Below are 27,440 nucleotides of genomic sequence, written 5' to 3'. Positions count from 1 at the left end.
ACCATTGTGTGGTCATTCAGCGAATCTGGCTTCCTCCGTTGACTCTTGCCTGTCAGAAACCAAAAGAGAAGGGCGCAAATGGTGATCAATGACCCACCCCACCCCTCCGGGAGACCGCAACCGTCATAAGTATGAATCAGTTGCCAAGCAACCAAATTTTCATCACCTGACCATAGGGATGCTGCAACGGATTTCAGTGTGAGAACTGGTCATAAATCATGTGTCTCCCCCCTCCCCAAAGCGGGGTTGTAACTACACACGGTCACTGAACAAGTGGTTGTAAATTGAGGACTACCTGTACACAGCTACAGAGCAGAGAGATATCATGGATAAATCCTGACTCACTCTCTCTCTCTCTCTCCCTTCCTTCCTTCCTTCCTTCTTTCCTTCCTTCCTTCCTTCTCTTTCCTTCCTTCCTTCCTTCCTTCCTCCTTCCTTCCTTCCTTCCTTCTTTCCTTCCTTCCTTCCTTCTCCTTCCTTCTCCTTCCTTCCTTCCTTCCTTCCTTCCTTCCTTCCTTCCTTCCTTTCTTCTTTCTTTCTTTCTTTCTTGGTTCGACTTATATGCCGCCCTTCTCCGGAGACTCAGGGCGGCTTACAATGCGTTAAGCAATAACCTTCATACTTTTGTATATACCTGTTTAGTAGGGCTTTCGGTCCCCCCAAGCGGTGTTCTTTTTTATACAAAGTCAGTTTATCACCCCCACAATCCGGGTCCTCATTTTACCTACCTCGAAAGGATGGAAGGTTGAGTCAACCTTGAGCCTGGTGAGATTCGAACTCGCAGTAATTGCAGGCAGCTGGTGCTACTTAACAGCACTTTAGTCTGCTGCGCCACCAAGGCTCGCAAAACCACTTGCAAATTCTTATTTATTTTTTTTTAAATGAATATTTTCTGGAGGGAGGGAAAGGGGGGGGGGGTTTCAGCGCTAAAGCCCTACAGAGACTTAATAGACGAGGAGGTTAGAGCAGGGAAGAGAGGATAAAATCCAGACTTAAATGAAACGGGGAGGCTAATTATCTGGGGAACCTTTTGCAAGGGAAGGTGGAATAACCTTCTCTTTAACAGCAGGTCACCGGCGGAGAAGAGAGAAGGGGCGGCTGGCGTTGAGATGCGACGCAGACTCGCTCGTGCTGCAATCTGAAGAGATCGCAACCAGGGGAGGGGAGGGGAGGGGAGGGGAGGGGAGGGGAAAAAAAATAAAATAAAACCCAACCACCCCGTGATTGCTTTTGAACATAAATGAAAAGCCGGGAACTTCAGAGGGCTGCGATGATTTATTCATGAAGACAGAAAGCTTAAAACGCTAAGCGGAGGAGGCTGGGGGGGGGGGATAAGCCGGCTGGGGACCGAGGTTAAGAATGCCCTGCAGGAATCTCTATGGTGGCAGGAAAATAAAAAGAGGTATCTTGAGCAAAAAAAATCTAACATTCAGACGGAGACGGGAGACGAGTCAACCCCGTAATAGAGTCCACAAAGAAGGATCCTGATTCTATTCTAATTCTAATATAGAATATTCTATATTCTCTTCTTTTCTTTCCTATTTCTTCTATGCTATTCTATTCTATTCTGTTCTGTTCTAGTCTTAATTCTATTGTATTCTATATTTAAATCTATTCTATTCTATTCTCTATTCTATTCTTAATTCTATTCTAATTCTAATATAGAATATTCTTTATTCTCCTCTTCTCTTCTTTCCTATTTCTTCTATTCTATTCTATTCTAATTCTATTCTATTCTTAATTCTATTCTATTCTATTTTTAAGTCTATTCTATTCTATTTTTAAGTCTATTCTATTCTCTATTCTATTCTTAAGTCTATTCTATTTTTAATTCTATTCTATTTGATTTTTAATTCTATTCTATTCTAATTCTAATATAGAATATTCTATATTCTCCTCTTCTCTTCTCTTCTTTCCTATCTATTCTATTCTATTCTATTCTATTCTATTCTATTCTATTCTATTCTATTCTATTCTATTCTAATTCTAATATAGAATATTCTATATTCTCTTCTCTTCTTTTCTTTCCTATTTCTTCTATTCTATTCTTAAGTCTATTCTATTTATTCTATTCTTAAGTCTATTCTATTTTTAATTCTATTCTATTTTTAATTCTATTCCAATTCTAATTCTAATGTAGAATATTCTATATTCTTCTCCTCTCCTCTTCTTTCCTATTTCTTCTATTCTATTCTCTTCTATTCTCTTCTATTCCATTCCTATTCCTATTCCTATTCATCTAAATCAGGGGGTCTGGTTTACGACCACAGTTGAGCTCCAAAGTTCCGTTGCTAAGCAAGACCGTTAAGTGAGTTTTGCCCCCCTTTTACAACCATGCTTGCCACAGATGTTAAGGGAATCGTTGCGGTTGTTAAGTGAGTAACACGGTTGTTAAGTGAACCTGGCTTCCCCATCGACTTTGCTGGTCAGAAGGTCGTAAAAGGGGATTAATTGCCTGACACGCCCCCCCCGGGGACACTGCGACTGTCATAAATGTGAGTCAGTTGCCAAATGCCTGAATTCTGATCACGTGACCGGGGGGGGGATGCTGCAATGGTCGTAAGCCTGAAAATCGGTCACAAGCCACTTTTTTCATTGCTGTTGTAACTACGAACGGTCACTCAATGAATGGTTGTAAGTCGAGGACTAGCTGTATTAAAATCAAGAAAGCTGGTTATCCGTTCTCGTTTCCAAACGCTGCACATCAGAACCACATCCTGGGCATTAAATGACTTAGCATTTCCAGATTTATGGATCTTTTAGGACAGAAATAAAAATAGCTATCTCGGGCTGAGGCTGATGGTATTTTTCTGCTGTAATTATTATTAATTTTGTTGTTGTTGTTGTTCTTTTGAGGGCAAAGGAGGAGGGAGGAGAGCTAGTGTCTGTAAATTATTTAAGAGGCAAAAAAGGCTATCTAGGAAAAGTGACATTAAATTCTGTTCAATTGATTTTTGGATCATCTTGCTCGATGGCAATGAATAATTTAGGCCGCCGTTGGAAAAGGGCTGCCTGGCGTGGGGCTTTTAAAAGCACCCGTCTCGGCCTCCGTTTCCCCTTCAAAAAGAGGCAGGAACAGGGAGCCGTAATTTGAGCTCTATAAATAAACGGTGGCTTGCCAATTTCGGCAAGAGATCGAACGGACAGGAGACCGAGCTTCCAAAGGAACAGCAAAAACATTTGAGTTCTTCTCCAAGGGAAGAGCATTTGATCCAGTGGTGAAATCCAATTTTTTTTTTTTACTACCCGGTTCTGTGGGCGTGGTGTGGCTTGGTGGGTGTGGCTTGGTGGGTGTGGCAGGGGAAGGATACTGCAAATTCTCCATTCCCACCCCACTCTGGGGACAGCCAGAGGTGGCATTTGCCAGTTCTCCGAACTATTCCAAATTTCCACTACTGGTTCTCCGAACTGCTCAAAATTTCCTCTACGGGTTCTACGAACTACTCTACCGGTTCTCCGAACTGCTCAAAATTTCCGCTACTGGTTCTCCGAACTACTCTACCGGTTCTCCAAACTACTCAAAATTTCCTCTACCGGTTCTCCGAACTACTCTACCGGTTCTCCAAACTACTCAAAATTTCCTCTACCGGTTCTCTGAACTACTCTACCGGTTCTCCGAACTGCTCGAAATTTCCGCTACTGGTTCTCCGAACTACTCTACCGGTTCTCCAAACTACTCAAAATTTCCTCTACCGGTTCTCCGAACTACTCTACCGGTTCGCCAAACTACTCAAAATTTCCTCTACCGGTTCTCCGAACTACTCAAAATTTCCTCTACCGGGGAGAGCACGGGGATGTCGTGCATGTGCGTAATCCCGTGCTCCCCCCGTGTTTGGCACGGTGGGCCTGGTAGGTCCGTTTTTCGGCCTCCCCAGTCTCCAGAGGCTTTCTAGGAGCCTGGGGAGGTCTAAAACGGCCTTCCCCACCTCCCCGGAAGCCCTCCAGAGGCCAGAAACAGCCCATTTCCCGACTTCCGGTGGTCCGTAAGGCCCGAAAATCAGCTGGACAGCGTGTGCATGTGTGCTGGAGTTGAGCTAGGGCAACACTTGTGTGCCCACAGATATGGCTCCGCGAGCCACCTGTGGCATATGTGCCAGAGGTTCGCCATCACGGGACTATGGTATCGTCCTCTGGAAAGAGGTCCTAAAACAGCATCTAGTGTGACTAAAAAGGCCAATTCGAGAGTGGCCAACCCTTCCACATGGAGGGCAGATACATTCCGTCCCCTGCCTGCTGCTTCTGCCAGCTGAACTGTTATTTAGGGATATTTTCAACCGGCGAAGGACGGCTTTTATTCACATACGGTTAAACCCGATTGGCAATTAACTGGCCAAAATTATTATTTGGCTTCGTTGTGTTCCACCACAGCTCCACAAAGGATCCGTGAATAGCTCCTCTCCGGTTATTTTTAGGCAGCTGAATTTATTCTTCAATGGATTTTGGAGAGGGGAGGAGGGACAAAGGGCGAAAAGGTTTTTCCAGACGGGCTGGGGTTGCCAGATTCACAAAATCCCACTCTGTAAAGGCGTGGGTGCCAAGCGAGAGAGGCTGCTCTGAAGCCAGACGAAACCTAGGTGTTAAATCGGGCAGATGAGGACGAGAGAACGTCTTAGGGGAAAGCCTCGGCTATTTTACGGAGCTTTTTTTTTTAAAGGACCTTAGGAATTCTGAATGGGAAGCCCATCCTCTTTGATGGGGTGGTTTTCGGTAAGAAATAAAGATATACATATAGATATATACATATACATACATACATACATATATATGTGTGTGTGTGTGTGTGTGTGGACTCACAATTCACTAGTTTCTGGGCTTTTTTTTCTTTTTCTTTTCTTCTGGCAGCCAGCAGATCCTTTGCTGCCCATTGGGAGACTAAGATAGATCTATTTCGGCCTTATAAGGCCTCATCAGTTAGTCACACCCTCATCTCATGTATCCTCCCTGTAAAGGTACAATATTTGTTTTTCTTTCTTTTTCGTAGGTTTTATGGGTATGTCTCTTTAGCCAGGTTCCTCCTCCTTCCTCCTCGGGAAGAAACCCGAGATATTAACTGTACACACATATATACCCGTGAAAACTTACATAGACACACACACACACACATATATTTTAAATTGCAACTTATTGATCCATAATTTCTCATTGTTGGTTTGTCATACTTCACAAATAAAATATAATTTTAAAAAAAATTAGAAAGCAACCTTTAAACATTGCCAGTAAAGACTGTTTATCTATCCATCCATCCATCCATCCATCCATCCATCCATCCATCCATCCATATCTGTCAGTCTATCTATTCATTATATCTATCTATCTATCTATCTATCTATCTATCTATCTATCTACCTACCTACCTACCTACCTACCTACCTACCTACCTACCTACCTACCATCTATCCATCCATCCATCTACCGTATTTTCCGGCGTATAAGACGACTGGGCGTATAAGACGACCCCCTACTTTTCCTGTTAAAATATAGGGTTTGGGCTATACTCGCCGTATAAGACTATCCCTCTTCCAACGCACACCAAATAAAAATTAAAAAAACATCAACTGGCTCACCCACAATGTAAAAGCAGCTGTGCTAGACCCAAAATGGCCCCTGAAACAAGCAGGAACCTCACACAGCCCCAAAAAGCCCCAAAAAACAACTTTCACGCTTTACACACACACAACACAACACAACACAACACAACTGGCTCATCCACAATGTAAAAGTAGCTGTGCTAGACCCAAAATGGCCCCTGCAACAAGCAGGAACTTCACACAGCCACAAAAAGCCCCAAAACCCAACTTTCACACTTTACACACACAAAATTCCACATACAGCTGTGTGAGATTTTGTGTGTTTGTGTAGTTAGAGTGAAACACTACAGAAACACACTAAATCTCAGAAAGCTGCACAAATATTATTTTATTTTATTTTATTTTATTTTTATATGAAAGCTAAATTTAAAACTTCCTAAACTTTAAATGGCTAGGTCTAAAAAAGAACTTAAAAAAAACCCAATTAACTATTTTTTTTTAAAGATCCCAAAGGGGAAAAAAACTTACGTACCCAATAGAACATGGGTCTCCCACCTTGGCAACTTTAAGACTTGTAGACTTCAACTCCCACAATTCCTCAGCCAGCTTTGTTTTGCTGGCTGAGGAATTCTGGGAGTTGAAGTCCACAACTCCCTGCCTGCTTGGTTGTAGGCAGGGAGTTGCTTGCTGATGGAATGGATTCAGGCAAGCGAAGCAAGGCAAGCAGCTAAGGCAGTGGTTCTCAACCTTCCTAATGCCGCGACCCTTTAATACAGTTCCTCATGTTGTGGTGACCCCCAACGATAAAGTTATTCCTAAAACCATCAAAAATATTTGTTTTCCGATGGTCTTAGGCCAGGGGTCCCCAACCTTTTGGACCTCAGGGACCACCAACTTCATAATTTTAAATTTCGCAGACCACTAATACGAATCCAGTGCCCCGCTTGCTGAAGCACCTGGACTCCCAGTACGGGATGGGGTCCTTCAGGCACTCTCCATCCTCTCTGTCTCTCTCTCTCTCTGTCTCCCACTCTTTCTCTCTCATTCTCTCTTTCTCTCTCTCTCATTTTCGCTTTCTCTCTCTCTCCCTCTCTTTCTTTCTCTCCCACTCTTTCTCATTCTCTCTTTCTCTCTCCCCCTCTCTCATTCTCTTTCTCTCTCCCCCTCTCTTTCTCATTCTTTCTTTCCCCCACTCTTTCCCTTTCTCTCCCCTCTTTCTCATTCTTTCTCTCTCTCTCCCACTCTTTCTCTCTCATTCTCTTTCTCCCCCCTTTCTCTCTCTCTTTCTCCCACTCTCTTTCTCTCCCCCCCACTCTCTCTCATTCTCTCTTTCTCTCTGTCCCCCTTTCTCTTTCTCCCTCCCGCTCTTTCTCTTTCTCTCTCATTCTCTTTCTCTCTCCCCCTCTTTCTCTCTCTCCCCACTCTCTCCCTCTCATTCTGATTCTCTCACTCTGATTCTCTTTCATTTTCTCTCCCTCTCTCTCATTCTCTCTCTGATTCTTTGGTTCTCTTTGATTCTGTCTCTTTCTCTGTCTCTCATTCTCTCTCTCTCACTCTCTCTCTCTGATTCTCTCTGTCTCTTTCTCTCATTCTCTTTCATTCTGTCTTTCTCTCTCTTTCATTCTTTGTCTCTTTCTCTCTCTGTCTTATTCTGATTCTCTCTTTCTCTCTCATTCTCTCTCTCTCTCATCTCATGGGCCAGCCAGTGTCTTGGGGCTGAGAGGAAGTCAAGCATCTCCCTGAGAGACTGAGGGCCGGAAGAAGTGTGGGAGCGAAGCACTACTTGAACTTGTGCGGCATGAGCATTCGCCTTGGTATATTTGCGCCAGCCGATGGCCAAGGCAGCCCTCATCTGTCTGCTGAAAGTGCAGCATCAGGATTCTGCCTTGCTATATTTGCGGCGCAAGGCAGCCTTTGTTTCCTGCTGCTTGGGACTCAGAGCGGTAAATAGCATCTGATCCGGAGAGCTGCTGGATTTTGCTCTCTAATCCGGATGCCAAATCGGCCCCCTGCAAACTCTCGTCTCTCAAGGAGCGCTCCCTGAAGCGGGGCTGGAAACTTTGGTTGGACTGCTTGAGAGGAGAGCTTGCAGGGGGGCGATCTGGTGTCTGCAATGGAGAACGGCATCCGGCTTTTTCTCTCCGCTGTAAGAGCGCTGTAAGAACGGCAGCCCTCATCTCCTAATGTTTGGGACTCGGAGCGATAAATGGTGACTGGTCCAGGGAGCAGCTGGATTTTGCAGTCCCAAGCATTAGGAGATGAGGGCTGCCACTCTTACAGCGCTCTTACAGCGGAGAGAAAAAGCCGGATGCCGCTCTCCATTGCAGACATCAGATCGCCCCCCTGCAAGCTCTCCTCTCAAGCAGTCCAACCAAAGTTTCCAGCCCCGCTTCAGGGAGCGCTCCTTGAGAGACGAGAGTTTGCAGGGGGCCGATTTGGCATCCGGATTAGAGAGCAAAATCCAGCAGCTCTCCGGATCAGACGCCATTTACCACTCTGAGTCCCAGGCAGCAGGAAACAAAGGCTGCCTTGCGCCACTCCTGACACAAATATACCAAGGCGGAATGCTGCTGCCATACAAATGAAAGTTGTGCTTCACTCCCACAGCTTCCAGCCATTGCAAACGCCGCTTCTTCCCGCTTCTGCCGCCCCCTCCCCCACCGCCACAACAGCACCATTCATTCCGGATGGCGAGGGCTGCGCTCGTTTTTCTGTATTGCACCACCATCAAAACCCCTGTGAAAGGGTTGTTTGACCCCCCCAACCACTGAGCTAAGGTAAGCAAGCCAGGAAAATGCGCTGCGCACTCCCACCCTTTGCCTGCGAGCCCGGACGCTGATCCGGACGGCTGCAGAACGAACTGGGCACCGGCTGTCATGTCTTTTCTGCTGTGCGGGGTTCGGCACCTGGGCTCCCGGGGTTTAAGCCTCTGGGCCAGCCCGTGCTGCTCCAGGATGTTCACTTCGGGCTCCTTGGAATCGCTGCCGGGCAGTTCTTCCCGTTGGGGCGATGGTGGGTGGCAGCGATCGGCGTCGCTTGGACTGCGGGAGCCACGGCGGACTCCTTCCCCACGAGGTATTGCTCTGCATTTCACCACCTCTTCCAGGCTCGCAGCCACCCACCATCGCCCCAACGGGAAGAACCACCCAGCAGCGATTCCAAGGAGCCTGAAGCGAACATCCTGGAGCAGCACGGGCTGGCCCGGAGGCTTAAACCCTGGGAGCATAGGTGCCGAACCCCGCACAGCAGAAAAGACATGACAGCCGGTGCCCAGTTCGTTCTGCAGCCGTCCGGATCGGCGCCAAGCCAGGAAAATGCGCTGCGCACTCCCACCCTTTGCCTGCGAGCCCGGACGCTGATCCGGATGGCTGCAGAAGGAACTGGGCACCGGCTGTCATGTCTTTTCTGCTGTGCGGGGTTCGGCATCTGGGCTCCCAGGGTTTAAGCCTCTGGGCCAGCCCGTGCTGCTCCAGGATGTTCGCTTCGGGCTCCTTGGAATCGCTGCCGGGCGGTTCTTCCCGTTGGGGCGATGGTGGGTGGCTGCGATCAGCGTCGATCGCTGCGCACTCCCACCCTTCGCCTGCGAGCCCAGGTGCCGATCTTCTTGGACTGCGGGAGCCACGGCGGTGCTGGCCGGGCTGGGTCTGGTGCGGTGGGCGGAGATGAAGGAGCAGCCTCGGCGGCAGCAGCAGCAGCAATTACAACGGGAAAAGCCGTGGGGAAAGGAGGACGAGGAAGATCTGGCAAGGCGGTGCGAGCACTTCATGGCTCCTCCGGTGAGCGGATTGCGAGAGCTGCGCGACTGGGGCGGAGACATGCGAAGTCGCATGGAGCTTCTCATAATGGAGACGCAGAGCCAGGTGTGCAAGGCGCTGGCCCAGGTCGACCGCGCCGCCGCTTTCACCGTGGACTGCTGGGAAAGGAAGGAAGGTGACCCGAATTCCGGGGTAGAGTGGGGACGCGTTCCTTTCTCGTGGGCCGCGCACTGCCTGGCACCTCTTGTAGGTTGGAACTAATTCAGAGTACAGCTTCCCCTCAATGTTGCCGGCGCTCCCAAAGTGTCATCAGTCAGCGCCAGCAACTCAGATTCGGGTACCCGGCGTATAAGACGACCCCCGACTTTTGAGATGATTTTCCTGGGTTAAAAAGTCGTCTTATACGCCGGAAAATACGGTATATCTGTTTATCTGTCTGTGTGTCTGTCTGTCTCTGTGTCTACCTAGACATCTTTCTTTCTTTTCTTCCTTCTTTCTTTCTTTCTTCCCATCCATCCATCCATGCATCTATCCATCCATCCATGCATCCCATTTCTATAAGGCTGCTTGCCTCTACAGGAACCCTGGGCAGCATACAACACTACAAATAGCACAGAACAGAGAACCACAAAGAGGAAAAAAAAGCGGTTCGTTTAAATCTGCCTTTAATCATTAATCATTACCTTGATAATGTTTACCAAGTCCGTTTGATAGTAGCGGTCTTGGTGCGCGTTGGCAGCTGCTAACGTGAGAAGATACTCATTCCTCGCATGAGTAGCTTTGGAGTTACACTCAGACCGGCGTGCTTTTAACTGGACAAGTAAAACAAAATTAGGTAAGAAATTATAACAATATACAGTAGTGGCCAAAATTGTGGAAACCTTTTTGGGAAAAGTGTATTTTGGAGGTTTGATGGCTAATAACACCACTTTTTTTTTTTTTTTTGAGTTTCAAGATAATCCTATTCCACTGCTGGAATGAATGGCCTGGGAATAGCCCAGACCTTCACCCAATGGAAAATCTATGGACCCGACTTAAGAAACTTGTGACCCAGCAATAAAACCCAGTTAATAGAAGCAATCCTTCAATCTTGGTTTCACATGATAACAACTGCAGAATTAAAAGACTTGGTTCACTCCATGGGAAGTCGTTGTAAGAATGGAATGGAATGGAATGGAATGGAATGGAATGGAATGGAATGGAATGGAATGGAATGGAATAGAATAGAATAGAATAAATAAATAAATAAATAAATAAATAAATAATTTTATTTCTATACCGCCCTTCTCCCGAAGGACTCAGGGCGGTGTACAGCCAATTTAAAAACACAACACACAACAATAATTAAAAATTAAAATAATTACATAGATTTGGCCGATTTAAAAACCCAAACATTTAAAATACCCCAATTAAAATTATTAAGTTGATAGCCCTGCCTGGCGGAACAACAGGGTCTTCAGTGCGCAACGAAACACTCGGAGGTCGGAGATCTTGCGTATTTCCGGGGGCAGTTCATTCCACAGGGCTGGGGCTCCCACAGAAAAGGCCCTCCCCCTGGGTGTCGCCAGCCGACATAACTTGGCTGATGGCACCCTGAGGAGACCCTCTCTGTGGGAGCGGACTGGTCGGTGGGAGGCTATTGGTGGCAGAAGACGGTCTCGAAGGTACCCGGGTCCTATGCCATGGAGCGCTTTAAAGGTGGTAACCAACACCTTGAATCGCACCCGGAAGACCACTGGGAGCCAGTGCAGCTCGCGCAGGAGGGGTGTCACGCGGGCACAACGAGTTGCGCCCATAACCACCCGCGCGGCCGCATTCTGGACCAGTTGGAGCCTCTGAGTGCTCTTCAAGGGGAGCCCCATGTAGAGAGCATTACAATAGTCCAGCCGGGAGGTGACAAGGGCATGAGTGACCGTGCGCAAGGCGTCCCGGTCCAGAAAGGGCTGCAACTGGCGGATCAGGCGAACCTGATAAAAGGCCCCTCTGGCCACGGCCGTCATATGCTCTTCTAAAGACAGCCGTGCGTCCAGGAGGACACCCAGATTGCGAGCCCTCTCTGTGGGGGGCAAAGATTCACCCCCAATAATCAGCGATGGCACCTGCTGACTATATCGGGACGCCGGCAGCCACAGCCACTCGGTCTTGGACGGGTTGAGTCTGAGCCTGTTCCTCCCCATCCAGACCCGCACGGCCTCCAGGCAGCGAGACATCACATCAAGGGCATCGTTGGGGTGGTCTGGGGTGGAGATGTACAGCTGAGTATCATCAGCGTACAGATGACACTTCACCCCAAAACCACGGATGATCTCACCCAGTGGCTTCACATAAATGTTGAACAGAAGGGGCGAGAGGACCGACCCTTGTGGCACTCCCCATGCGAGATGCCTCGAGGTCGACCTCTGCCCCCCTGCCAACACGAACTGCGAGCGGTCGGAGAGGAAGGAGGAGAACCACCGCAGAACGGTGCTCCCTATTCCTAACCCTCTTAACCGCCACAGCATGATACCATGGTCGATGGTATCAAAAGCCGCTGAGAGATCTAATAGGACTAGGACAGAGGAGCAACCCCTGTCCCGAGCCCTCCAGAGATCATCCACCAACGCGACCAATGCCGTTTCTGTGCTGTGCCCCTGCCTGAAGCCCGACTGGCACGGGTCTAGATAGATAGCTTCATCCAGGTGCCCGGGCAGTTGTCGTGCCACCACACTCTCAACAACCTTCGCCACAAAACGAAGGTTGGAGACCGGACGGTAGTTAGCTAATTCAGCCGGGTCCAGGGAAGAATAGAATAGAATAGAATAGAAGAATGGAAGGGAAGGGAAGGGAAGGGAAGGGAAGGGAAGGGAAGGGAAGGGAAGAGAAGGGAAGGGAAGAGAATACAGGAAGAGAATACAGAATGAATAGAGTAGAGTAGAGTAGAGTAGAGTAGAGTAGAGTAGAGTAGAGTAGAGTAGAGTAGAGTACAGTAGAGTAGAGTAGAGTAGAGTAGAGTAGAGTAGAGTAAAATAGAATAGAATAGAATAGAAGAATGGAAGGGAAGAGAAGAGAAGAGAATACAGGAAGAGAATACAGAATGAATAGAGTAGAGTAGAGTAGAGTAGAGTAGAGTAGAGTAGAGTAGAGTAGAATAGAATAGAATAGAATAGAATAGAATAGAATAGAATAGAATAGAATAGAATAGAATTCTTTATTGGCCAAGTGTGATTGGACACACAAGGAATTTGTCTTGGTGCATAAGCTCTCAGTGTACATAAAAAGAAAGATACGTTCGTCAAGAATCATAAGGTACAACACCTAATGATAGTCATAGGGTACAAATAGCAATCAGGAAACAATATCAATATAAATCGTAAGGATACAACAACAAAATTACAGTCATAATTAAGGCTGTAATTCATGCTAAAGGTTACCCAACTAAGTATTAACTAACATGGTGACAGTTTTTGCATATCTCATTTTTTCTATGGTGATCATTTTTGCATATCTCGTTTTTTTCTATATGTTTCTGTTTTCTTCTTTATACTGTAACTGCTATTCTAATAGCAAATCCTTCATCAAAGTTATTGCATTACATTCTTGATTAAACTATCCTTCCATTAATGGATATAATATGGTACTACTCCCAAAAAAAAAAAAAAAAAGTGGTGTTATTAGCTAGTTTTAGAGAATACACTTTTCCCAAAAGGTTTCCACAATTTTGAAGATTGCAAAGCAATTATTTTAATAAGAAGTGGATAGGTCGCAAATGACTACTTCTTTCTAGAAAGCTGCTTAAATGTGCAAGGAAGCTAAATAATACACACAGCAGTTTAGAATCACGACTACAGCACCTTTTGTACAGGTAGTCCTCGACTTACGACCACAATGGAGCCCAACATTTCTGTTGTTAAGCGAGACGTTTGTTATGCGAGCCATTTTATGGCCTTTCTTGCCACAGTTGCTAAGTAAATCACTGCAGTTGGTAAGCCAGTAACACGGCTGTTAAGTGAATCTGGCTTTCCCCCTTTGACTTTGCTTGTCAGGAGGTCGCAAAAGGGGATCAGCGTACCCTTGGGACACAGCAAGGGTCATAAGTATGAAACAGTTGCCAAGCGTCTGAATTTTCATCAAGTGACCGCAAGGGATGCTGCAATGGTCGTAAGTGTGAAAAACGGTCATAAGTCACATTTTTCTGTGCCGTTGCAACTTTGAACAGCTACTAAGTGAGTTGTAAGTTGTAAGGACTACCTGTGTAAGTTGAGGACTACCTGTGATATAGAAAGCTGTATTAGAGTTTCGACAACAATGTTTTTTGCACTGTGTCTCCACTGCCAGACATTACACAGCTTTAAAATGGTAACTGTTAGGGAAATGATTATCTTCTACCTTGTTGGATTGGCAATATATAAACCCTCAATATAGCTTTAAGACTGCTGAATTGCATCATACTGTGTCCTGATTGGTTAGCTCCCTTCTTAAGAGGGAGCCAGAAACATGGTTTGTTTCTCTTTGCTGTTCTTGCTCTCTTATATCTCTGTATGCTACTGTTTGCAAATCCAGAAGAACTGTTTATTGTGAATGACTACGACGACTGGTAAGAAGACTTTGTTATTGGATTATCCCTGGACTGTTGTTTTGGCTATCTCCTGCTTTACATGTGTATGACCTGGACTGTTTATTGGACTGTGCCTTACTATTTCCTGAAAGTAAACACAATTCAGTGTATCTGTGTGTTGGCTGTGTTTATTCGTTAACTACTCTCAATCGCTTTCATGTGCACACCCTTGCTACTCAAGGGTTACTCTGCGAATTCCTTAACCGTAACGCATAACTTACTTTGATACTTACTTTTACACTTGCTTTCTGTAAGCTTATCCTCGATTGAAAAAGACTAAGTTTTGACCTGCAAACAAAACAAGCCACAGAAAAATAAAGTTATTTCTGGTGAACAGGCCGGAAAATCTGTACAACTGACCTGGTTATTTAGAAAGCGACGTGTTATTATTATTATTTTTTTCTATTTCAAAAGTGAGATTGAATGGAGAAATACCAGAACATTCTATGTTGTAGCCTGTCGGCCTCCAGCCCCTCCAGAAGCCGAATCAGAGGAGGAGGAGGAAGAGAAGGAGGCGTGGGAGTCAGGATCAGCATCAGGGCAACCTGAGAGCTCCGAGGGGGAAGAGGGAATGGAGCTGGCACAGAGAGGGAAACAGAGGCAGAGCCTGGGCCGTCCATCAGCTCTCAGATGGAGAGTCAACAGCCCCCAGGTCTGGAGGTGGCTGATGAGGAGGAGGAGGAACAGCTGGGTCCGGTGCCTGACACACAGAAGGCAGAGAAGAGGAGAGCAGTGGAAATCTATGGGCCGGTCCTTGGGACAGAAGAGCCACCGCTGCTACTGAAGCCCCACCCTAGCTCTGGGGATCAAAGGCATAGAATAGATGCCTGAATAGATGGGGCAGACAACTACCGTGTTTCCCCGAAAATAAGACCCTGTCTTATATTTTTTTTGAACCCCGAAATAAGCGCTTGGCCTTATTTTCAGGGAGGTTGTATTATTTTGGGGCGCGTAGAGCAAGATGGGGATCCTCTTGCTGTCTCACCTGATTTCCAGCTTTGCGTTTAAATATTTTCAGGGAGGGCTTATTTTCAAGGGGAGGCTTATTTTTTTTTTTTTAATTTGATTTATATGCCGCCCTTCTCCAGAGACTCAGGGCGGCTTACAGTGCGTTAAGCAATAGCCTTCATACTTTTGTATATTTATACAAAGTCATCTTATTGCCCCCACAAACTGGGTCCTCAATTTACCTACCTTAGAAAGGATGGAAGGCTGAGTTAACCTTGAGCCTGGTGAGATTCGAACTTGCAGTAATTGCAGACAGCTGGTGTTAATAACAGTGCTTTAGTCCACTATACTACAGGCTCTTTTAATGCATGCGCTCAAAAGCCCAATTGGTTTTATTGAGGGGATGTCTTATTTTTGGGGCAACAGGGTATTCATATTCTGGACGGATGGACTTGTTAGCCTGCATTGAGAGAAACTTTTTCCTGGGGCCGCCGGCGCTCCTCATAAAGGAATCTTTTGAGTTCACTTCAGAGGGTTTGTCGTGTTTGCGGAGCTGGGTCAGAACATTATTAATTGTTACGGCAAAGAGTCGTATGGAATTACTTAAGGGAATTTCCACACAGAATTTGGAGGCCGCGAGAACTTACTTGGCCTCAATGTCGGCTTTTTCCCGGACAGTTTGGGCCATCTGCTCCGTTTCGAAATATTTCTTCTTCCCCTTCGCTAAATCTTTGACGGTCTCCTGAAGTTCAGTCTGGATCCTAATCAGCTGGTCCACGCACTGAATAACAAAAAAAACACAAACAGGGGGGAGGAAAAAATTGGTCTTTCATAAAAGTAGGATCTGCCATTAAGAGCTGGATTTATACAGGTAAGTCCTTGACTTACAACCACAATTGAGCCCCAAATTTATTATTGTTATTATTGTTATTAATCATATTTCTATACCGCCCACTCTCCGAGGACTCTGGGCGGCTTACAACAAAGACAGTATACTAGATAGCCTATTGCCCCCCAACAATCCGGGTCCTCATTTTACCCACCTCGGAAGGATGGAAGGCTGAGTCAACCTTGAGCCTGGTGAGATTCGATCCGCTGATCTGCTGAACGAGCAGTCAGCTGAAGTAGCTGCAGTACTGCACTCTTAACCACTGCGCCACTTCGGCTCCTCATTTCCGTCGCTAAGCCAGAGAGTTGTTAAGTGGGCTTTGGGCCCCATTTTGACGACTTTCCTTGGCCACGGTTGTTAAGTGAATCTGGCTTCCTTATTGACTTTGTTGGTCAAAGAAAAGTCGCAAAAGATCACGTGGACCCCCCCCCCCCCGGGACAATGCGACCGTCATAAATATGAGTCAGGTTGGCAAGCGTCTGAATTTTGATCACGTGACCACGGGGGATGTCGTATGGTCGTACGTGTGGAAAAACGGTCATGAGTCACAATTTTCAGTGCCGTTGTAACTCTGAACGGTCACTAAATGAACTGTTGTAAGTCGAGGACTACAGTATTTGTACTCTAAAAGACCCATCCACACAAAAAACACACATGCACACTTTTGCTTATAGTCATATAAATAGGATTATCTCGAAGACAGGTATTTCCAGGGGAGGGACAGCGTTCAAATTCTGCCATGACAGCCATTTTACAATCTGGATTTCCCTCCCGCTGCTCGAAGAGAGTCTCAGGCCTAAGTGAGTTGATGCAACATCAGCCTTCTGGAAACTTCTGTAGGCTACGGACCTACACAGGCCTAGACAGTTTCCAAAAATGCTGTTTGTTTTTATTAGCTTTCTAGGACTTGTTTGTTGTGACCCAGGCTCACTTAGTCATTTCAATTTAGTCTCAAACAAAACTGTTTTATTATAACAGCTGAGAATTACTTCATTCCTAGCTTAGTCCAAATTAATTCCAAAGTCTTTCGGGCTTATCACAAACCTTTATCTTCTTTGGCACCCTGCCAAAGGCCTTTCTTGGCAAAGCCCCACAAAGTTCAGAAACAACTGACTGGAAACAAATTTAGCAACGTTGCTTTCCTACAAAGAGCTCAAGAGCCTTTGCTGCTCTTTTAAGCCTTCTGGGAGGGGCCAATCATATCCTGGCCTTACTCCTGAGTCGTCCTTTTTGCTTCAGCTGCTCTTGCCTTCTGGCAGCTCTGCGCATCCGTGCACAAGGAACAGGCTCCTCCTGTTCCTCTGCCTCTCTGCTGTCCGACTCTGGAGGCTCCAGAGTCCGCGCATCACTAACAGATGGCCCTGGCCCCATCTCTGCCTCCAACGCAGAGCCCTCATCCGGGCCTTCCCCAGACCCCAGGACTGGCCCATGGTTCTCCCCAGCCTCCTCACTGTCTGACTCCGCTGCCAGCTCCGTGGGCTGCTGGCGGACCACAACATTGTTCACCTTTCTGAAGATTCTGCAAATCAAACCCTGACACGTAAAATTAAAATGCAAGAGCCCAGGATAAAATGATTTTGAATAATGGTAGCGTTAGCAAGAAAGGTTAAATCTTGTATTGAAATCAAGCTAAGATGTGTAGCAGAAGGTCAACCAAGTCAAAGGTGGAAGAGGGAAGCTGTTCTTAAAATCACTGAGAAATAATTCATGTGGCTTTCTTTTTCCAGCCCTGCATTGCGCTCCTTGAGTAAGGACATAGTAAGCTGTGTCATCCTTTCTAATGCAAATATTTGCCAAAAGATGATACCTGACACAGCTGACTTGCTGTGTCGATTCCACAACAATTGCACAAAAGGGGAATATTTGTGCCGAAATTAGCAGGGAAGGTCCAAGGAAGCAGTGGGCCACCTCTGATTTTGTGTTGGCGAAATTTATAATTCCCTTTAGCAATTTTTACGACCTGCGGGCTTCAACTCCCAGAATTCCCTAACCAGCATTGAATCCTGGGAGTCGAAGTCCTTACCTCTTGGAAGCTGCCAAGGGTGAAAAATATCGCTCTAAAAAGAACCTTTTCACCCACTACATCATTCCTACAATAACAATAATAAAAAGCCATTTTTCCCCCCCTTGCTTAGCCTTCTCTCTGCAAGAAGCCACAAGGATCTCTCTGTGCTGGTTTTCTGGCCCGTTGCCTGGGAGTCCGTTTTCAGGACCGAGCTCCATTTCCGCTGCACCCTTAAAATCTTGGATAATTCCACGAATGTTTTCAGAAGGCACCGCGCCTAATATTCAAAGCCAACCCAAGCATAATTTGGAAAATTTCAAAGCCGCCTCCAAAGACGCTTATTTTTTTTAATTTTTGCATTCTTGCAACCATCACGGGCTGTATTTAATTTCATTGACAAAGACAGTTCTTTTGCTGGCTGGCTGATAGCACACAGTGTGCCAGTCGTTGGAGCAAAATGCATGCCATATGGCTGATGATACAGGAAGGAAAGAAGGAAGGAAGGAAGGAAGGAAGGAAGGAAGGAAGGAAGGAAGGAAGGAAGGAGGGAAGGGAAAGGGAGGGAAGGGGAGGAGAGGAAAGGGAAGGGAAGAGAGTAAGAGGGAAGGAAGGAAGGATGGATGGAAAGAGAAGGAGAAGGAGAAGAAGGAAGGGAAAGGAAAGGAAAGGAAAAGGAAAAACCACCACATATGACACACACAATCAAGAAAAGAAGAAAAGCACAATAGCCAAAGCGCAACATTTCGTTATCGCTCGTGTAAGAGTAAAGAATGTGAGCAAAAAATTCTATGGTAAAACACCACCTGCGTAAAAATGCAACCTTGGGTGTCTCAGGTCACAATGGAAGAAGGAAAATCTCGGAATGTACCTTTTTCAGCTGCTGTTCTTTAAAGCACTTCACTGCCCTGGCAGGCTCCGAAATGAGATTTTTATAGTTTTCGCAGATATTGATCCGGGACTGGGCAACTTGCACTGTGCTTTCTAGAAATGATTTCCATACAGGGTACAGGCTCCTACAAGGCAGACATAAATAACAGAATAACTGAGTTGGAAGGGAGATGGTAGATCTTCTAGTCCAACACCAGATCAGTGGGGGAAGGGAGGGAGGGAGGAAGAAAGGAAAAGAGGGAGGGAGGAATGGAGGGAGGAAGAGATAGGGAGGAAGGGGAAGGAAGAAAGGAAAAGAGGGAGGGAGGAATGGAGGGAGGAAGAGATAGGGAGGAAGGGGAAGGAAGAAAGGAAAAGAGGGAGGGAGGGAGGGGAGGGAAGGAAGGAAGGAAGGAAGGAAAAGAGGGATGGGATGGGGAGGGAAGAAGGAGGGAATGAATGAACAAATTAAGGGAGGAAGGAAAGAAAAGAGGGAGGGAGGGAGGGAGGGAAAAAGGAGGAAAGGAAGGTAGGAGAAAAAGGAGGAGGGAGGGAAGTGAAGAAGGAGGAGAGGAAGGAAGGAAGGAAGGAAAAAAGGGAGGGAGGGAGGGGAAAGAAAAAGGAGGAAATGAATGAATGGAGGGAGGGAGGGAGGGAGGAAAGAAAAGAGGGAGAGAGGGGAGGAAAGGAAGGGAGGAAGGAAAAGAGGGAGGGAGGGGTGGGAAAAAGGAGGGAATGAATGAATGGAGGGAGGGAGGAAAGAAAAGAGGGAGGGGAGGGAAGAAGGAGGAAAGTAAGAAGGAAGGAAGAAAGGAAAAAAGGGAGGGAGGGAGGGAAAAGAAAAAGGAGGAAATGAATGGAGGGAGGGAGGGAGGAAAGAAAAGAGGGAGGGGAGGAAAGGAAGGGCGGAAGGAAAAGAGGGAGGGAGGGAAGGGAGGGAAAAAGGAGGGAATGAATGAATGAATGGAGGGAGGGAGGGAGGAAAGAAAAGAGGGAGGGGAGGGAAGAAGGAAAGGAAGGAAGGAAGAAGGAAAAAAGGGAGGGAGGGAGGGGAGGGAAAAAGGAGGAAATGAATGAATGGAGGGAGGGAGGAAAGAAAAGAGGGAGGGGAGGGAAGGAGGAGGAAAGGGAGGAAGGAAGGAGAAAAGAGGGAGGCAAGGGAGGGAAGAAGGAAGGAAGGAAGGAAGGAAGGAAGATCAAACAATGTTGTTTTTTTGACATGGCTCTATCTTCACCTTCATACTGCAAAAAACGATAGCTCACTTCCCCAAGTGAGCCTTGCTGCCAAAAGGAGAGAAAAAAAAGAATGATCCAAATCCCAAACCCATCTAATATTATTTTCTTTTCCAATTGTTAAGCCTTCAATCCCACCGAGCACCGGAAGCCTTGCCTTACCATTTCGGGCCTGCTTCTGCCTTATCCCACTGTGCAGATTAATTTACAAACCGAATCTGCCTGAACCTTTTAAATTTTGTTTTGTTGTTGTCGTTCTCACACCTGGACTATCAGCTACAGAACGCCAAGTTAAAAACTGGGCGATTTTAACCAGGTAAGCCAAACAGGTTGGGGGGGGGGAAATTAACCTTGAAGAAAAACAGGATAATTCAACGGCGCGAGCCTTTGTCGAGACAGAACCCACCAACCTCTAGATGGAAAAAGGTATTATTTATTTATTTATTTATTTATTTATTTATTTATTTATTTATTTATTTATTTATTTATTTTTTATTTTATTTTATTTTATTTTATTTTATTTTATTTTATTTTATTTTATTTTATTTTATTTTATTTTATTTTATTTTATTTTATTTTATTTTATTATTATATTTCTATACCGCCTTTCTCCCGTAGGACTCAAGGCAGTGTACAGTCAAGAAAAATATAGACACACAAACATCATAAAATTGCTAATTAAAATTATTACTTAGTTTGGTCAATTAAATAGAACCTAAAATTAGATAACATTTAAAATATCATTCACATGTTTGTATGTTTAGCCCCGCCTGTTGGAACATCAGGGTCTTGAGGGCACGGCGGAAAGCACGGAGATCAGGGATATTCCGTATCTCCGGGGGGCAGTTCATTCCAAAGGGTTGGAGCCCCCACAGAGAAGGCCCTCCCCCTGGGAGTCGCCAGTCGGCATCATTTGACTGACGGTACCCTGAGGAGTCCCTCCCTGTGAGAACGAACTGGTCGGTGGGAGGCTATTGGTGGCAAAAGACGGTCTCGTAGGTACCCAGGTGATTAAACATTAGACTGTATTAAACAGTCGTCCTCAAGTTACTACCGCCGTTTGCAGTGATTCACTTAACAACTGCGGCAAGCCAAGGTCAAATAAAAAGTCACTTCACAAATGTTTCATCAATGGAAATTTTGGGCTCAAGTGGGGTCGTAATTTGAGGACCACGTCAGCGGGTGAAATCCTACCGGTTCCGGTGTATTTCCGACGATCAGCTGTGCCGCACAATTTAAAATTGCTAGAAAGCCAGGAAATCTGTGCGGGAAATATTGTCCATGCGTGCACAGCGCACGCCTGCGTGGCCAGCAAACCAGTTCAGCTTTCACCATTGGGCCACGCCCCCCACGCATGCACACGCGACCCTCCCTTGCTTTTGGCATGTGATGGCCTGGTGGCCTGGTAGGCCTGTTTTTTGCCCTCCCCAGGCTCCAGAGGCTTTCTGGGAGTCTGGGGAGGGCGAAAACAGCCATCCCCACCCCCCCAGAGGCCCTCCAGAGGCCGGAAACAGCCCATTTGCTGACTTCCGGTGGGCCCGGAAGGCCCAAAAATCAGCTGGCCAGCACGCGCATGAGTGCTGCAGCTGAGCTAGGACAAGCCCAGTCAATGGAGAAGGCAGATTCACTTAACAACCGTCTTACTTAGAAACGTTTAAATATTTATCTTCCGTTTAAGTAAAGAATAATTGTTATTATGAGGAGATCTGGAGAATTGTAAGCACGAAATGATTTCAAGCGATTGAGATGCTATCATTGCTTGTAAGGATGATATTTTTATGTTGTTGTTGTTGTGTTTTTTTATTTTATTTTATTTTTTTTATTTTAATCTAAAATAAAACTTTTTTCAAAAAAAAAACAAAAAAACAACCGTGTTACTTTACGGCGGTCTTACCTAAAGTCGTTTCGTTCCTCCGTTTTCATGCCAGGCCACTCTTTCTTTAAGTACTGGCTAGCCAACTTCTGCATCCCCTGTTTTTTTTTTTTAAAAAAAGAAAAGAAACAAAAGCCTTTATTTACAAGCAGACTTGAATCCTAGCTAGTTAAATGTCCTCCAAAATATTTTTCTGGTGGGAAATGGGAATATCCTTCCCCAGTTGACTGGATTCAAGTTTAGTTTAGTTTAGTTGATTCGTATACCGCCCTGCTCCCGAAGGACTCAGGGCGGTGAACAGCCAAACAGTAAAATACATAGATGCAAAAAATTAAAAAAAACCAGATAAAAATCGAATTAAACCATTTTGACCCAGACAAATTAAAACACCCCAATAATTTAAAAACAGATTAAAATTTACATATTAAAAAGAGGGAAAAAATTAGGCCAGGCCCGCCTGGTGGAATAAGAACGTCTTGAGCGCGCGACGGAAGGTGCGCAGATCCGGGATCCTCCGTATCTCCGGGGGGAGCTCGTTCCAGATCGTAGGTGCCCCCACAGAGAAGGCTCTCCCCCTGGGGGCCGCCAGTCGACATTGTTTGGCCGACGGCACCCGGAGGAGCCCCTCTCTATGGGAGCGTACTGGCCGGTGGGAGGCTATCGGTGGTAGCAGGCGGTCCGGTAGGTGCCAGCAATTAATCTAAGACTTATAGAAGAGAATATATGTAACTCAGAGCTGAACCTGAATGAATCACTGGATTAATCACTAGATTCAATCAGTAAAAAAACTCCAGAAGTTGTAAAATGCTCCAACAATGGAAGTTCTTAAGAAGAGATCGGATAACCGTTTGGTTGAAATGGTATATAGCAGTGATGGCTAATCTTTTTCTTGTCGTGCGCCAAAAGAGCGCACCCATGCGCAATAGCGCATGAGTGTGCCAGCCCACCATAATGCAATGAACCTCTCCTGCACATGTACGCATGTGATCCCCGCTCATGCGTGTGCAACCCCCCCCGCACCCCATTTTAGCCTAGCAGGCCTCCCTGCAGCCTCCTGGGCCCAAAAAAGGGGGGGCACCACACACCCCATGCCCCCCCGTGCATACGAACACTCCCCCCTGCCCCCGCGCATACATGTGTGACCCCCCCTGCGCAATGCATGTGTCTCCCGCATGCGTCCTGCCCCCTGCGCATCCCAAAAATCAGCTGGCTGGCAGGAGGTGCACGGGCTTATGCGCAGTGGAGCTGAGCTGGGCTATGGCTCGCGTGCCCAGAAAGAGGGCTCTAACGTGCCAGCCGTGGCATGCATGCCATAGGTTCTCATCACGGGTATATAGGCTCTGCTGCCTGAGTAGGGGTTGGACTAGAAGATCTCCAAAGTCCCTTCCAACACTTCTATTTCTAATTCTGTTTTATTCTTAACGGTGGGGTCCTTGGTAGTTTCTCAACTGAATTGTTTTCTTGCAGGCGTTTCATCACCCAAGTAGGTAACATCATCAGTGCTAGGAGGGAGTGGGATTGGAGGGAGGAGGAGCTGGGTTGTTTTCTTACAAACATTTCATGACCAAATTAGGTAAGATGATGGCTGTCTTCAAGACGAGGCAAGATGAAAAGGCCAAGACATTTATTCTGAAATTATTTTCTTGGATTTTGACATTTTTAATCTTTTTTTTGGCTTTAATTTAATTTATATGCCGCCCTAAATAATTACAACAGAGAATAATACAGAACCAGTTTAATCTACTGGTAAAGGCAGCAGGTTGGAAGCCAGGCGACGGAGAGTTCTAGTCCCGCCTTAGGCATGAAAGCTGTCTGGGTGATTTTGGGCCAATCACCAGGCGACAGCGAGTTCTAGACCCGCCTTAGGCATGAATCTCGACTGGGCGAGCCAATCGCCAGGAGACTTTGAGTTCTAGTCCCGCCTTAGGCACGAAAGTGACTTTCGGCCAATCAGCAGGAGATGACGATGAGTTCACGTCCCTCCTTAGCTATGAAAGCCAATTGAGCGACTTTGAGCCAATCGCCAGGAGACGGTGAGTTCTAGTCCCGCCTTAGGCACAAAAATGACTTTCGGCCAATCAGCAGGAGATGACGATGAGTTCAAGTCCCTCCTTAGCTATGAAAGCCAATTGGGCGACTTTGAGCCAATCGCCAGGAGACAGTGAGTTCTAGTCCCGCCTTAGGCACGAAAGTGACTTTCGGCCAATCAGCAAGAGATGACGATGAGTTCAAGTCCCTCCTTAGCTATGAAAGCCAATCGCCAGGAGACGGTGAGTTCTAGTCCCGCCTTAGCCGTGACGAAACCCGTCTGGGTAACCTTGAGCCAGTCATTTCCCTCTTGGCTCAACCCACCTCACAGGGTTGTTGTTCTGGGGTAAAAATCTCTATTTTATTTTTTTACTGCCTTGTTATTTGTAAATTAACGATGGTGGGCATGTATAATTCAAAGAAACAAACGAATAAACCCTGGAAAGAAAATAAACGTAAACATAAACAGGCGATCTGACTTGATAATAGGAATCCTTTCCCTGCTCAGGTTCTGGCTCAGCTGATTTACGGGATTTTACCGAGAGTGGCTGGCTAGATGGCGATTTTGCAGCCGACCGGAGGAATCCCTTTTAATTTCATGAATAAAAGAAACTAAAATCAATTCATTCCCCCAAAGTCTGGTGAGCATCTTCCTTGGCATCTTCTCCTGCCAGAAGAAAATGCTTTTTTTGCTGAGACAGAAGGGCACAGCAGCTTGCAGGGAAATGGGAGAATATTGGGCACGGATCAAACGGTGGATTTTATCCTGGTGGGACAATCGAAGGCAAAACGAAACCGCCAGATAAACAAAACTGGCTAGATAATAAAGCATGGAAATGAAGTATGAAATGGATGTAATAATAAAATACATAAAACGTTTTTTTTTTAAAAAAATGGGAGATAAACCATTGTTAAATAATTGGTAAATGAGGATATGGATATGGGATTAAAGCACGAAAGATTTGTAACCGATCGATACACTTTCTGTAATTGTAATGGATGTTTATTTTATTTATTTTATTTTATTTTTTTGATTTATATGCCACCCTTCTCCGGAGACTCAGGGCGGCTTACAATGCGTTAAACAATAGCCTTCATTCTTTTGTATATTTATACAAAGTCAGCTTATTGCCCCCACAAACTGGGTCCTCATTTTACCCACCTTAGAAAGGATGGAAGGCTGAGTCAACCTTGAGCCTGGCGAGATTCGAACCTGCAGTAATTGTAGGCAGCTGGTCTTAATAACCAGCTTAATAACAGGGTGCCTTACACCACTGTACTACCAAGGCTCTTGTTCTCTACCTTGTTTCTCCGAAAATAAGACCTCCCCTGATAATAAGCCCAATCGGGCTTTTGAGCGCAGGTACTAAAATAAGCCTCCCCCTGAAAATAAGCCCTCCCCAAAAATATTTAAACGCAGAGCTGGAAATCGGGTAAGACGGCAAGAGGAGCCCCGTCTTGCTCCACGCGCCCCAAAATAATAAGACCTCCCCGAAAATAAGGCCAAGCGCTTATTTCGGGGTTCAAAGAAAAATATAAGACAGGGTCTTGTTTTTGGAGAAACACGGGTAGCTGAGTAATCCAGCATCTGCAAGAAAACAACGCAGCGCAGAGAGACCCACCCAATCCCAAGGACCCCAACATATCAAACCCCCTGTAAGTCAGAGCACCGTAGTTTCAACCGTGAGCAACACACCCTGCAGGTTACTAGTCCTCATCGTTTGTCGTTCGGGTTTGCAAGATTAAAGAAAAGCAGGTTTAAAGACTCCTAGCTTGTTTTTTAAAAAAAAAAAAAAATACCCAAACACCATAATTACGATTCTTTGTAGGCTAAAATGACGTTCGGCATTGGAAATCGTAAATGGCTTTAAAATCGGGGAGAGGCGAGAGGCGTATGATAATATCCTCCTTGTTCTTTTCAAGGACACTTGGTGGTTTGACTCTCTCAAGACTTTCCCGGGAGACAAAAGGCATCCTTGTCTAGCCTCCAACTGGGAAATCGACCCGTAGTTTTAACCTTCCGACACGGTTGCACCGAGAGCGTGCGTGATGGAAGCGTGTTCGGGAGTCACTTATGGAGGGTGGCTTGGCATGACTTTGAACTCAGGACCGCGAGCATACCATGGTAATAAAACTCCTGCTTCTGGACAGGAGGTCCTCGGCTTATAACAGTTCGTTTAGCGGCCGTCCGAAATTACCGCGGCGCTGGAAAAAGGGACTCTTGATAGCCGCTAGGGATCAAAATCTAGACCAGTGATGGTGAACCTTTTTGCCGTCGCGTGCCAAAAGCGGGGCGACTGCAGGGGGGGCGCGCACGCATGTGCCCACACCCATAACTCGTTGTGCCCCGCCCCACCGCGCTCCCACCGCTTTTGGCACGGGATGGTATGATGGGCCCAGTAGGCCTGTTTTTCACCTTCCCCAGGCTCAAGAGGCTTTCTAGGAGCCTGGGGAGGGCGAAAACGGCCTCCCACTTCCCGGAGGCCCTCTGGAGGCAGGAAACAGCCTGTTTCCTGACTTCTGGTGCGCCCGGAAGGCCCAAAAATCAACTGGCTGGTGCGTGCATACATGCTGGAGCTCAGCTAGGGCAACGCTCGCGTGCCCACAAATACGGTTCTGCGTGCCACCTGTGTCACGCGTGCCACCTGTGTTACACGTGCCACCTGTGTCACACGTGCCATAGGTTCGCCATCATGGTTCTAGATGCTCTCGGCAACTGGTTCGTATTTATGACGGTTGCAGTGTCCTGGGATCACCCTTTTTATGACCTTTGGGGAAGACGGATTCCACGTTACTTAATGACTGGAGCGACCCACTTAACAACTGTGGCAGGAAAGGGCGTAAAATGAGGCAAAATTCACCTTGCAACTGCCTTTTATTCGGATACTCAAGCTGGATGTTGACACTCGTTTAGCGACAGAAATTTTGGGGTGAACGGCAGTCGTAAGTCAAGGAACGCCTGTATGGACAATAATTCCTACGTTGAATTTCTTCGTTTTAGTATTTCCTGACACGCCTGCCGTCGAAGCTTAACCTCTCAATATATATGGTATACGGAAGCCCACAAATTACTGAACCAATTTCAAATCTCCTCCAAAATACTGAAATTCCATTGTACAAGTAGTCCTCCTTTAGCGACTGCCGTTTAGCGACCATTCGCAGTTACAACGGTGACAAAAAAAAGTAATTTTAAGACCAATCCTCCCATTTACGACTTTGCCAGGAAAGCAAAGGAAAGCTGAACTGAGATCGTTAAGCACAGTCGTGGTTTCACTTAGCGACCGCTCTGCTTAACAATGACATGGTGTGAGGACTATCAAGAAGCGTGGGTTTAAATATACCGCAGGAAGCATCGACTTATTTTTTAAAAAGTGACTTTGCTAGTATAGGGAAACCTCAGCCATTCATTTAGTGACCGTTCAAAGTTACGATGGCACTTGAAAAAAGCGACCGATGACTGTTTCTCACACTTATGACCACTGCAGCATCCATATGGCCATGTGATCAAAAATTGGGCACTGGCATGTATTTAGGACTTTAGCGCTGTCCCGGGCTCAATTGTGGTCGTAAGTCGAGGATTGCCTGTAGATTGCATTTTAAAAAATAAATAAATCTGGAATTCACCTTATTTCTACGTCAAATCAAAATGGGTTTGTGCCAGAGCTGTATTTCTCCGACAATTTTTAAATCCTTTTTGGGATTTAATCTCCTGGCTTCCAC

The 27,440-nt window shown here is 46.2% G+C and overlaps 1 protein-coding gene across 4 annotated transcripts in view; it reads right to left on the bottom strand.

The window, feature by feature from the left end:
* Positions 1 to 27,440, bottom strand: part of FCHSD2 (FCH and double SH3 domains 2) — a 171,608-nt gene that overhangs the window by 58,330 nt on the left and 85,838 nt on the right. For all 4 annotated transcript variants that reach the window (XM_060682736.2, XM_060682734.2, XM_060682733.2 and 1 more), the window contains exons 4-8: positions 21,714 to 21,790; positions 18,588 to 18,732; positions 15,473 to 15,606; positions 14,111 to 14,165; positions 9,967 to 10,095 (exon numbers count right to left, since the gene is read on the bottom strand). In XM_060682736.2, the coding sequence (XP_060538719.2) occupies positions 9,967 to 10,095; positions 14,111 to 14,165; positions 15,473 to 15,606; positions 18,588 to 18,732; positions 21,714 to 21,790 (540 nt within the window). The remainder of the gene's footprint in view (positions 1 to 9,966; positions 10,096 to 14,110; positions 14,166 to 15,472; positions 15,607 to 18,587; positions 18,733 to 21,713; positions 21,791 to 27,440) is intronic.

This window comes from Pantherophis guttatus, chromosome 5 (assembly GCF_059756535.1).
Source record: "Pantherophis guttatus breed Tessera chromosome 5, ASM5975653v1, whole genome shotgun sequence".
Taxonomy (NCBI): Eukaryota; Metazoa; Chordata; class Lepidosauria; order Squamata; family Colubridae; genus Pantherophis; species Pantherophis guttatus.
This window is presented reverse-complemented; position numbering and strand designations above follow the sequence as displayed.